We start from the raw sequence: 13,391 nt of genomic DNA on the forward strand, positions 1-13,391 counted from the left end.
AATAATCCAAGTGCTGGTCTGGTGTCCAGCACTTGGACGGTAAACAAAAGACGTGGAGAGACAGTCAGAGAGACCTATTACGTGAAAATCTTTTCAAAATATTCTATTAAGATTCTTAATAAATATATACCGTTTTGTTTTAGAAATTTGAATCTGTGATCAATGCAACTCGTGAATTGAAAGCTAAGTTAGATGAAATGCTAGAATACACAGACCTTGCACAGCACAGAACTACGAAAGCAGAAAAACTGAACGAAAGCAATAGGTATTGACATATTATTTTTTTAATTCTGTACTATATTTATATATCTTGTTTAAATTTTCGTATTAAATATTTAATTAAAAAAAATCGTTAATTCAAGTTCATATATACACGTATATCTTAATAAAAGTTTTCTGTAAATATTAATTCATAAATGATATTTAATGTAATTTTTTTTAATTATTCTGTTGTTTGTTGTGGACCTAAGTTATAATTGTTTGTATTTTATTTTTTATTTACTTCTATTTAGATATTCTTTTACCATTTAAAATTTAAAGTAATAGTAAAACAGTCATGTATTAAAAATACCAATACAGTTATGTATAATTACGGAAATATATAATAGTATTTTTTTTTCTATCAGGAAATCTAAATTCGGAAATAAAGTATTATCAGTGACAAAATTAAATGGCGCTGCTATGAAAGATCTTATAGATGCAGCTATAGATATCAATAATGCGACATACTTCACAGCTAAAGTTGGGGAAATGACTAAGAACGCAACTAAAGTTCTAAATGACACCATTTCTATTAATGGCGATACGGAAAGTAGTTTACAGAACTTAACTGATATATTTCCTGAACTAACTAACTTAACCAATGAAGCTTACGTTCACGCAGCTAATCTGAGAAATAGAGTAAGTATAGATTTAAACTAAAATATACAAAAATGTACATTTAATTCTTTTTTTTAGTTTCTTTCTGAATCCTGCATATGGCAGGAAAAGATAACCTATTGCTCAGGCACTGTGTCTCCTCACGCACTTCTCAAATTTCTAGACATTAGCGTTGAGTGTCGGAACTCAACGCCGCGCTTTGTCTTGTTACCGGACCAAGGAAATGAAATTAATTCATTCCCCCGACTGGACATCGAACCCACAACAGTCACGTTTACAGTAAAACGCTAACCATTGCTTTAATAAATGAACTGTTTATATGTATGTACTTAAAAATTATTTTTTTTAACCTTTAGAATAACTTTCTTTATAACAGGCCGATAGTTTAAGAGCTTTAGCGGAACGCGAAAACAATAATACAAGGACTCAAGACGCGTATTTAGCAGCATCTGCTTATTCGTCCATAGTTCAAGAAATAGGCGAAGCGAAAAACGCTAGCGACGAAGCAGAAGCTGCTGTCGCAAATGTCGACGATGTTGTAAGTATTTTCAAAAATCATTGCATATAAATAAACGTAATCGTTAATTTAATAACAAAATACTTTATTATTTATCTTTTATCTTTATCTATCTTTTAGAATAATGAAATTAACCAGCGTGTAACACCGACACGCGATCGTTCGCTCACCTTATCGGAACAAGCTTCAGTAGCTCTCAATAATGTTGAACAAACGCTCAGGCCTAATCTAACTAAAGCACACACGGCGTTAAGCAACGTGACATCTACTCTTGGTTACGCCGATGATGAAAACAATGCTATTCAATTGTAAGTAATATTAACAAAATGCACTTTTACCTATAGTATTTCTGTTTTTCTTTGTCTAAAATTCAATGTATTTAAATTTTTTACTTTAAGATCTCTGCCGACTGCACCAAAACCGTCTCTTGAAAAAGAAGGTGAGAAAGCAGAAAAAGTATATGAAATCGTTAAAAATACCAAAGGAATTATGTCGGACTTAGGAAAGGAATTGGCATCGAGCAAGGAATGGGCGCAGACTTTACCTAAATCGGCAGACGAAGCTCAAAAGATGACAGCTAATGTGGACAGCCTCGGTAATTACTCTTTTCTTATATTGCATTTTTTTTTTCGAAATTAAAGTGGAACTGTTTGTTTAATTTTTGTAATTGTTTAAAATCCTTCATTTTTTATTATAATTTATTGTTATCAGAATATGCGTGCCTTATGCACACCAAGCCTGCGTAGTAACTTCATACTTTTTATTAATTTTTCGCAGTTAACAATATCAATGAAATGATTCCGAACATATCCTCTACTTATGGAGCTGTAAAAATGAGACAAGAAGATCTGGAAGATCGTAGAAAGGAAGCAGATGAGAAACTACAAAAGTTGAGAGAACTTATAGAACAGGTCCTTGTTTATTTATTACTTAACTAGATATTTACCTTTTCCAGCGTCACGCGTTTTATTATTATTATATTTATTACAGGATAAATAGAGACCTCTAACTGATAAAATAGTAACTAATGTCAGGACACTCGTTGTTCGCTTTCCACTTGGATTCGTGACGTTGCCTGTGAAATGGCGGAAGTCTACACCGCGATTTGTTTTACCAAACCGGAAAAATGAACATAATTGGAATATATATCACACTAGGATTTAAATAAAATCTGTTTTAATATCTTGCATATAGCACGGTAGGCAGAGGGAACCTAACCTTACCAGAGCAGTGCAACAGAGCTGTGCCGCTTTTTATAATTTAACGTTATATTTTTTTCAGGCGCGTACTGTAGCTAACCGATTACCAGTAGGAGTCACGTTCGACCGCTGGTCCACTTTACAACCTCGTCTACCTGACACTGTTGATGAAATGTCCACTTCAACACACGTGTCTGCTTACTTCCGAACTAAAGAAAAGGATGGTTTTATTTTATACCTCGGAAATCCAAAGGACACTATGCTGAGAAGAACTAAATCGGTAAATGCACGAAGTTACGACTTAATAATCGCTATTTCGTTCGCTCTTACCTTATCATTTTTCCATTTAACATCAAGTTTCTTAACAATTAATCTTAAATATCTGATTTTTATACATAGGTCTTTGCTAAAGGGCTATTTTTGTATTCTTTAGAATGAAGATGTGTATTGTGTACCTACAGATATTTAGTTTTTATTGTTTTATTATGTTATAGACTATTAAAGTAAGACTATTAAATTAAATTAATTATATTATTAAATATTAGAACAATAAAAAATAACGTATGTTTTTATTAATCGCAGGATGATTTTATGGTAATTGGAATACAGAAAGGCTATCCCTATCTAGTTATGGATATAGGTGACAGCGCTGAATCCGGGCGTGAGCCAGCAAGAATAGGAAGCGACAAATTCGTCGCCGACAACCGCTGGTATCAAGTTATCGTTGATAGGTGAGTTATTATTGAAAATATATTAGTACGATTAAACTTTTAAATATTAAAAGTACAGTTTACGTCTAAATTTTGAAACATTAAATAGTTTACATCTGTGTTTCATTGACTATCTCGGTATATGCTGAATAGAACATGAAAAATTGAATTAAGATATTGAATCAGAATAATTTTTTTTTGACAGAGTTGGGCGTAACGTTAAACTATCAATCCGCGAGAGCTTTGACAATGGTACTGACAAAATAACCGATAAAGAAGCAGTACTGCCCGGTCAACATACAATATTTAATTTAGATCGTGATAAATCTAAATTGTATGTCGGTGGTGTACCATCTGATGCTAAGCTACAAGGAATCAGCTTCCCAGCATTCGAAGGTCAAATAGAAGAACTAATGTTAGGAGATTCTCCCGTTGGCCTTTGGAATTTCGTGGATTCTAATAACTTGAAAGGCGCAAGACAGAGGTAATGGACATAAATTTTAATTTATTTCTACATTTCTTGCTGATTTTTAGGCTTATTTATTTTTTAAAGAATTTTCATTTAAATGTGAATACAAAATTTAGCTATAGTATATATTGATTATTCATATATCGTGAACGCTGTCATTAAGCTAATATAATATAATCTATACACAAAATGTAACTCACAGCCGTCTGTACATGAAATATTTTATTGGCATTTATAAATGTTATAAAAACTCATAACAATAATATTTTTTTAAAATTTATATTGGTCTGTGCGTCACTTCATGCTAAATTTAACTATGAATGTATGGATATTGCCTTTAATATGATAACGTTATTCTATCACGATAATTCACATGAGAAAATAAATCCTTGTGTAAGTATACGCGGGCGAAGCCGCGAACGGGAACTATTACTCTACATAACTAGAAAATACCTAAAAATATATTGGATAAAGTTTAATTTGATTTTTCTTTTGTGTGTTATAGGGACAAATTAATATCATCTCAGTCTGGTCCTCAAGAATACCGTTTCAATGGTCGTTCACATGTAACAATGCCAGGGAGAGGATATCTCGGCTCTCAGAAAAATCAAGTATTATTGTTCTTCAGAACGTACGCTCCAGACGGCTTAATATACTTAGTGGGAGAAGATAAACACTTCTTCTCATTGCAAATGCAAGATGGACGAGTGTTCCTACAGGTATATTTTTGTGCACATTTCTCGTATACTTTAAAAACAATGTGCGTTGATGTGTGCAAAATTTTATGACAATCAGTTTATAACACAGTTTTATCATTAATCCAACAGATGTCACTAGGAAACCCAGACGATTTAGTTATTCTCGGTACTCCAAAGACATACAACGATGGCAAATGGCACAGACTTGACGCTGGCAGGTACTTGAACTCGTGTTCTCTTCGAGTTGATAATGAATTACTCAAAGGAATATCTGATTCTGAAGTTAATGAAATAACCGCTTTGGATACTATGAACTTTGGCGGAAACAATAAGGGAATAATACAAGTAACAACTAAAGGTTTCGACGGTTGTATACGACAGATTAGTATAGATGGAATTAATATAGATTTGAGTGAAAATATAGAATCAGTTGGAATTGCATATGGCTGTCAGGTAAGAAAAGCATGTATTCGATAAAAGTAGCCATTTAATTTAGATATATATGTTGTATAATAATCAGAGGAATGAGTTATGCTAATTTCCTCGCTTTAGTAAGAAAGGAAATGAAACGGAATGTCTTAACACTGGGTTATCTATACCTACGTTGCTACATACAGGTCAAAACGTAAAAAAACATTGAACATGATAGTTATTGGTTCAAACTTAACCAACAATTTAATAATTATAAATATTTTTAATGCACTATGCATTCGATCATATTTTTTAAATTAATAAATTTCTTACAGTTCGCATCACTAGTATCATTGTCTGGTGAGAACAGCTACCTCCGTTTTTTGGACATCACTGCAGAAAACGTCCAATTAACACTCAAATTTAAAACATCCAGTCCGGACGGCTTACTATTTTTATATGTGAGTCGAACTCAGACGACGTCTACACCGGACAGTATATCGCTGTCTATTATAAAAGGTATTTAAATCATTATATTAAAAAAAATTACAAATATTTGAAGTGAAACAAGATAAATATGCCGGTGGCATAGGCAGCAGAGGGACAACGTGTACTTTTTGACGCCCACTTCAGGGAATCGTTATGTTCGTTTCCTCGCTACAATATGCGCCGTTGCTATTCCCCATTCGAAACGCAATGGTTGAAAGAGGCTAGCCGAATAAGTATGAGAAAACTACATAAATAACCAATATGTACATAATATATATATAATTTTGGGAGGTGTCAATTCGCTAATCTGTCGCTATTTAAATAAGTTTAATATTACCATTATAGGAAAATTGGTACTAATGAGCCAAAGAGAAAGCCTCGATACAGGACTCAGTACATACAACGATACACAATGGCACGTCGTCACCGTCACTCATGGTAAAACGTTGAGGCTGGTGGTGGACGACTTCGATTACTTCAGGTGAATTAAAAAATATATTTCCACCTTCAAAAACAAAGATTTTTTTTTATTACGTCTCGAGTTTTACTTAACATGTGACATTTAGGTATGTATAGGAAATAGATATAATATGATAATTATTCGAGAGTAAAATCTATTGATGTCATCATAATCATCATCATCCACCATTTCTTATAGTTGGTAATAGTAATTACCACTATAAAAAGTATATGTACAACATTTGAACATAAAATATAATCTTTATTTAATATAGTTCACATTTTTATACGTTTTCTAAAATATCTTTCTATTCTTAATTTCGAAATGACACTTATAAGAAAATAAATAATAAAAAAAACTAAATTTAATATTTTCTTCTTTTTTCAGCACGGATTCGCCTCCAGAACCACTCCATATACTAAGTGGCGTCCTCTTCATAGGAGGAGTTCAACCTGGATACATAATTGGAGGCAAAGTGGGTTCTAAATCACCATTCAAGGGTTGCATAGCAGATGCAACTATTAATGGAAGGGTTTTGAACCTTTTAGAACCATTTAGTAACCATAGTGTTACATTTGGAAGGTGTGGCAAGACCATTTCTACTGGAGGTGTTATCCAAGGTATTTTTCATGCTTTATATTGAATGATAGATAATTTCTGTTTTGATTTATATTACCCTATTAAATTAGAGACCATCGTGGCGCAGTTAGTAGCGTGTAACTGTCAGCGCGATGATTGTGGGTTCTATCCTTATTTGAGGGAATTTATTATTTTCATTTTCCCGGCCTGACAGATAAATTCTGCGTTGAGCTTCGTCACTTAACGGAGTGTTTTAACACTAGATTGTTTATGCGTATCCTGCTAATCCAAATATAAATTGTTTCAATATATTATCCATACTTATATTATAAATTCGAAAGTAACTCTGTCTGTCTGTCTGTCTGTCTGTCTTTTACGCAATCAGGGCCAAACCGCCAATTTAATTGTGATAAAATACTCATATAGAGATACTTGAGGGTCCCGGGATGAACATAGGATACTTTTTTTTTCTCATATTTGTAATATTTTCGATATATACCAATAAATTAAAATAATTAATTTGACAAGGAATTTATTCCGCCATGTTAATAACAATCATCGCTACGCGTTGCTAGGCAACGGCTTGCAAAGTTTGTTGTTTTAAGAAAACGTCACCCAAAGTGAGTTTGCTTAATGCATACATGGCGCCCGCCGATATAGATTTGTATACATTAACAAAAATTAGATGATTTCTATAATTTGATATTCATCCTTATGAAAATAAATATAATAGTCACTTTTAGCATTTCATCTAGACGGAAATTATAGCTTACTGTATAACATTCTAATAAATAATTAAGATGTCACTGATTCCAAATGACCTAGCCTACGAGTGGTATAGTATGACCAACGCGAACGGGCAGATGACTTTGATGATTTTGTAAATTTTTATATATTTTCGAATTACTATTATTTTTTATGTAATTATTTGCTGCTTATAATTAATTTATCTCAGTTCGGTTATCTATACCGATGTTATACACTTAAAATATCGTAATTATAATCATTTGAGATTTTATTTAATAATGTTCGCAAAAATTAATAATCCTATATCTTATAAAACAAAGTCGCTTTTTGTGTCTGTCTGAACTTTCTAACTCTTCTTCTTCTAAACCACCCAACGGATTTGGATGCGGTTTTCACCATTAGGTCGAGTATTTCTCAGGGAAGGTTTATATATAGTTTATTATTTGTAAATTCTTATGTAAATTAACATAAATACGATAAATGTGTATAAAGTCCTACCCGCTGAGACACTTTGGCGCATGCGCTGCTTTAATGGTAAATACTACATGAAAAAAATGTACTGGAGTATTGTTCCTCTTAATAAGATCTACAAAAAAGTCCGCGAGAGCATATTCGTATCTTTTAAGAATAACGTGTAGTGATCATATTTCTGTCTAAAAATAGTAATTTCAATATATTTTTTATTGTGAGGGTTATTTTTCCATAATGGTATTAATCCTTATCCTTTAAAATACTTTATTAAATTTCTACGTTAAACGAAGATAAAATTTGTTTTTCAAACTATTTCGAAATTGCGAATAGTTTTAGAGAAAAACGCATTTAATTATTGACACATTACGCCGTTCACACATCAACTGTATCGAGTCAAGTTTCACTTATCCCTTACTCTCAGCATATAAATAAGTATATTAGTTACGTTGGCCATTTAATGTAGATCAAAACTGTCTTTTCTGTTTTTCATTTTAATAAGTACTTTAGAAGTTGTTACAATATCAAAAAATCCTTGCTGCGAAACGGCTCGCCACTCGCCATGCGTCCGCCGCGGCCGCCTGCCTTACACGCATCGGTGGTTCAGTGGTAGAATGCTCGCCTGCCACGCGGGCAGCCCGGGTTCAATTCCCGGCCGATGCATTCTATTTAATTTTCGTCACAGGCAGCCACGTAGTGTTTGCTTTTCATCAGGGACAGAATACCCTCTTCAGCATTAACCACAAGCTCGAAAAAAAAAAACCCGCCTGCCTTTATAGCAACGAAGATTTAGATGCGTTTGCACGTATTGGATAATTCGAGTTGAATGTATTATTTAATGTCATTTAACTATCTAAAAATAGTAATTTAAATAAATTTTAATAAGTACTTGAAAAGATTAGTAGCACAGATTTAAAATTACGGTACCTACTAAAAAATCCTTGCTGTGTAAAACAATTGGAAAATCCTTATTGAAAGTACGAAAATGCGGGTTGCATTAGGGTTTAATTAATTTTCACATTATCTTAAATGCTTTGCAAACATACATTATATGAATAATCCAGTAGTTAAAGCGGGCGAAGCCGCAACAGGGTCGCTAGTTATTTAATATAGAAAAATGTTTAGTACGCGCGCACGGCAAACTTTAGGTACTTTTTCTAATATTAAGAATTTCCTTTAGTTACTTTTATTTCTTTTGTTTGTTCATTTCGGTTACTCAGATATTTTTTCTAATAATAAATCTCCACTTATTATTATTTTAATTATTTAGGCTTATATTTCCGCGGGCGTAGCCGCGTCCGGGCCCACTAGTTAATATATATAATAATAAATTATACTAAATATCTGATGCACTATATTTAGATCTAGGATCATGGCCGGCACCAACGCGGGGAGATATCCTACCAACACCGAGTATTATAGAGCCTATAGAAGAAGTCACCAGTAAAAAAGGTAAAAGTTTTAAAAATATTTTTTTATTAAATGAAATTAAACTTTTTTTTTTATATAAATATTTCGGCTAAATGCTAAATTCGGCTAAAAAATGCTAAAGGTCAGTAATGTCTAAGACATTACTGGTAGAAACCTATTTCTGCCTACCTTGCTCTGTGCGGGATACAGCGTAAAGTAAAAATAAATATAAATAATAATACTTTATTGCACATGAAAAGAATATATATATATATATATATATATATATATATATATATATATAAACTTTACACAGAAGAAAAAAAAAGAAAAGAAAAAGAAGGATACAAAAGGATAAAAAAGAGTATTTATAATTTAAAATCTAATAATCTATTTTAAGCATCATTGCTGAATAAATATTGACTATACAAAAAGAGAAGACAATACAATTTTGTTGTTGTAAAGCGGTTAGAATCAGGGTAACTAGAAAATATATTTATTTATTTTTTTGACTAATTTACGTAATAAACACATTTCAATGCGGTTTTCACTAAAGGTGCATATTCAATATAATCTAAGCGGACGACACGAACAGAACACTAATTACTAACGAATTAACAAATATTTTTTTAATACAGAAAACGTAGAATACGTACCAGAAGTGCAAACGACAACGACTCCCGTCCCAACAACAAGTAAGGCGCCTCTCAAAAAGACAACACTAGCACCAATAACCACCACCAGACTACCACCGCCCTTACCGGAGCCGGGATGCGCCTTGGCGTACGACCTACAATATACTACTGGTGATCCGGAGGAGGGTTATAGGTTTGGTAAGTAAAAAGAAATTATAATGGTAGTAGAGGGCATTGGTTTGATTCCCACTCGGTGAAATTAAATAATTCATATTTTTTATTTCTTCAGTCTGGTAATGAGTTAAAAGCGGCGTTGAGTTCCACCACTCAACGCGTAATGCCTTCAGAATTCGGCGGAAAGTGGAGATCGGGACTCTGCCTCTGCAGCACGTAGTAGGGTGGTAGTGTGAACTTAAAAAAAATAATTCATATGTATATTACATATATATATGTATATACGTATGTATGTAATTATTATGCGACTACAAATACGCGATGGTTGATTCCTACAAAGGTGAATTAATCATTCATTATTTTCATACTAGAGCGATACATAGTACCGGGTTAAACTACGCCACAACAAACAATGTCTCAAATATAGGTGGAAAAGAGAACAGAGTGTTTTAATACTAGGTTCTCTGCCTGTCTATTAGATAAAAAAATAAAGGTGAAGCTGAAAGTAAACTATATAAGCGCTGTTGTATCGCAAATAAAATAATTCACATGTTCACGGAACATCAAGAACATGTTAGTTTATGAGTGGATTCGATGTCAATTCTGGATATTTTTACCTTAATTATTACTTTGCTACTACTAAAGCCAGCATGTACCTACATATAAAATAACAAAAAATATTTATACATAAACGATTAAACAATTAACGTACGGAGAGCTCACATTTAATTTGTTATTTAATTTTCAGGATCAAGAAACGACAGTCGTATCGAATACGGTAAACTGCCGAGCCGACAGCTAGAAGGATTCGACCTCACTGTGGGCTTCCGTACGTTTGACAAACATGGCGGGCTGATATTTTATGCGGCAGCTAAACGAGCCCCAAGCCAGTTCCTCGCACTCTATATGAAAGATGCTAAAGTAAGGATATTAATTATTATAAAGTATACGCAAATATGTTATTTATAAGAAAAAATCCATACTGCTATATGAACTTTGTGATACGCGTCTATAGTAAATAAAATGCGCAATATCTATTTATCTTACAGATAAATCTAAATTCGTAAGCGAAAGTTTCATCAAAATCAGCCAGACAAATTGATCAATATCACTTGCGCCAGTTTAATCAAAACGAATTATATTATTCGTATAAATATAATTAAAAAAATAAAGTAAATTCCTTTTCCTACATCATAGTTCATTTCACTTTTATTAACTAAACAGTAGGTAATATATTAGAACTAATAAACATAACAAAAATATACTTCCAGGTACACTTCACATTCAATTGTGGGGGCGAAAACGGATTCGTAGTATCAAACCAGACCTACAACGACACCGAATGGCACTCAGTAACCCTAGTCCGTAACGGCGGCCACGGAAAACTCACCGTGGACAGCGATCGTATAGGCGAAGCTAGTGTCACTTGTTATGCGCCTGCTGTTTTGGCGGCTCCATATTATTATGGTGGATTGAGATCTATTAATAATAGTGTCAGCCAAAATCTAGAGGTGAGAATATTTTATTAATATTTTTGTAGAGGTCGTCGTGTCGTAGTTCGACTCTAAACGTGTCGGTTTTGGGTTCTATCACCACTCAGGGGAGTGAATGAATATATAAAATATTAGATGATTAGATAAGATAGAGGAATATTCAAATTAATTTGATTTCTGAGCCCTGGTATACATAATATGATTTTGAATTTCACCACTTGCAATGTCTAAATGATTGGGGGAAAACTGAGGAGGGAAATTTCCGAACCTAGATTGTACTGCGCATCTGTATAGAAAAAAATTAGATATATCTACTAAATTAGTTGCAAAGTCATATATTAAAAACCGATTTTTTTATTTCACAGGACTTTTACCAACCATTTAAAGGCTGTCTTAAGGGGTTGATGATGAATGGACAGTATGTAACTGATATTTCAAACAGAGTTAATTCACTACGATGTACAGATAATGTGGAGGACGGCATATACTTCGGTCCTTCGAGCAATTCACGCAGCAATTATTTGAAAGTGAGAAACTTTAAATTTAATATAAAACCTATAAAAAACCGCAAGAAACTATAGAACATTTACAATACTATAGAAACAATATTTATTATAAGATGTTTCAATTGAGTTATGTAAAATTCTATATAACATTTGCTATATAATTGTGTTAGTTACAAAATTATTTAAAAAAATCAAAAGAAGAAAGTGTAGGTCTATAATGTCGGTTTACAGACTATAAATTTATGTGATAACGTCATAAGAAACATTACAATCAACAAAAAATAACAAATACTAATCAAAAACAACTTAATTTGCAGCTTCTCCAAAACTTCAAAGTCGGATACGAAATATCAATATCAATGGAAATAAAACCACGTAATTCCACCGGTTTATTATTAAGTGTCCACGGAAAGACTGATTTCATGATTTTAGAACTTTTGGAGAACGAAGTCGTTGCGAACGTTGAAAACGGCAAAGGACCATTCCACGCCAGTTACAAATTGGGCAATAAATTCTCTCTATGCGATGGAAACTGGCATAGAATACACGGTGAGCTAGTTCAATTTGATTTTAAAAGTATAATCTTATAAAAAAATAGCTGGAAATTATAAAAATTTCCCATTTTAAAAGCTTTTATTTAGCTTGCAATGTATGTATGTGGGTTCGGGTGAAATCTTGGAGATCAATTTTGAAGTAGATATTATGTTATTAAAGAGAATTGATTATTTAATATTGATTCTAATCGATTCTAAATATTTATTAAACTTTTTTTTTATAATCGACCAACCTTAACAAATATTCATTATTTTTCCAGCGGTAAAATCCCGTCACGTAGTGTCAGTAGGTGTCGACGGACACTTCTCAGACGCTGGCCTAGGAGTGTCCGGCTCTACGGACACTCGATCTGCAATATACATTGGTGGCCACGAGAAACCTATAACCAAAGTGAAGGGAGTACGTTCAGACAGAGGCTTCACTGGGTGTATGAGGAACATTATTATTAAAGAGACCCTCGTCAGTATACCTCTAACCGCCGCCCACAGAAACACCCACATTGGTGTCTGTCCAAGCGAATAAATACAGTATTGAAGACTTAAATACTATATGCATTTATATCTAAATATATAAATAATACTTTTAACACTGCATTTATATGTTTCAAGGTCTGATATTTTTTAGCATTTTTTATCATTTTCTATAGTAAGCAGACTTTATTTTGGTAAATATTTTTTAAATAATCCCCATCTCAGTATTATGTTTTTTAACCAGTTCAGAAATTAATTTTAAATAATAACTATTTCTATATGATTCATTGAACCTGGAACCCTCATTGCATTATATAAAATTACAAAAATCTGATGATAATTAATAATTTTAAAAAAACATCGCAAATTTAATAAAGAAATATTACAAACATTAATTTTATTATTCTACAATGATTGTTTAAGCAATGTATAAATAACATTATTTTTTAATCTTTGAGGGCTCGTTATTTATCTGTTATTTATATCTAAATATATCTCAGCAATATATCAACTTACCAAAGA

At 32.6% G+C, this 13,391-nt stretch overlaps 1 protein-coding gene across 2 annotated transcripts in view; it reads left to right on the plus strand.

The window, feature by feature from the left end:
* The window catches only part of LanA (laminin subunit alpha), a 42,595-nt gene extending 29,206 nt beyond the window's left edge, over window positions 1-13,389 (plus strand). For both annotated transcript variants that reach the window (XM_085206217.1, XM_085206218.1), the window contains 21 exons: window positions 144-265; window positions 627-900; window positions 1,256-1,417; window positions 1,517-1,704; window positions 1,795-1,991; window positions 2,174-2,307; window positions 2,678-2,875; window positions 3,178-3,326; window positions 3,511-3,789; window positions 4,280-4,493; window positions 4,602-4,925; window positions 5,219-5,402; window positions 5,718-5,853; window positions 6,220-6,452; window positions 8,989-9,078; window positions 9,675-9,869; window positions 10,594-10,766; window positions 11,117-11,356; window positions 11,704-11,865; window positions 12,162-12,393; window positions 12,659-13,389. In XM_085206217.1, the coding sequence (XP_085062343.1) occupies window positions 144-265; window positions 627-900; window positions 1,256-1,417; window positions 1,517-1,704; window positions 1,795-1,991; window positions 2,174-2,307; window positions 2,678-2,875; window positions 3,178-3,326; window positions 3,511-3,789; window positions 4,280-4,493; window positions 4,602-4,925; window positions 5,219-5,402; window positions 5,718-5,853; window positions 6,220-6,452; window positions 8,989-9,078; window positions 9,675-9,869; window positions 10,594-10,766; window positions 11,117-11,356; window positions 11,704-11,865; window positions 12,162-12,393; window positions 12,659-12,921 (4,149 nt within the window). In that variant the 3' untranslated portion in view covers window positions 12,922-13,389. The remainder of the gene's footprint in view (window positions 1-143; window positions 266-626; window positions 901-1,255; window positions 1,418-1,516; window positions 1,705-1,794; window positions 1,992-2,173; window positions 2,308-2,677; window positions 2,876-3,177; window positions 3,327-3,510; window positions 3,790-4,279; window positions 4,494-4,601; window positions 4,926-5,218; window positions 5,403-5,717; window positions 5,854-6,219; window positions 6,453-8,988; window positions 9,079-9,674; window positions 9,870-10,593; window positions 10,767-11,116; window positions 11,357-11,703; window positions 11,866-12,161; window positions 12,394-12,658) is intronic.
* The last annotated feature ends 2 nt before the right edge of the window (window positions 13,390-13,391 follow it).

Source organism: Heliconius melpomene, chromosome 21, assembly GCF_056956725.1.
Source record: "Heliconius melpomene rosina isolate 202511_hmr_F chromosome 21, ASM5695672v1, whole genome shotgun sequence".
Classification (NCBI taxonomy): Eukaryota; Metazoa; Arthropoda; class Insecta; order Lepidoptera; family Nymphalidae; genus Heliconius; species Heliconius melpomene.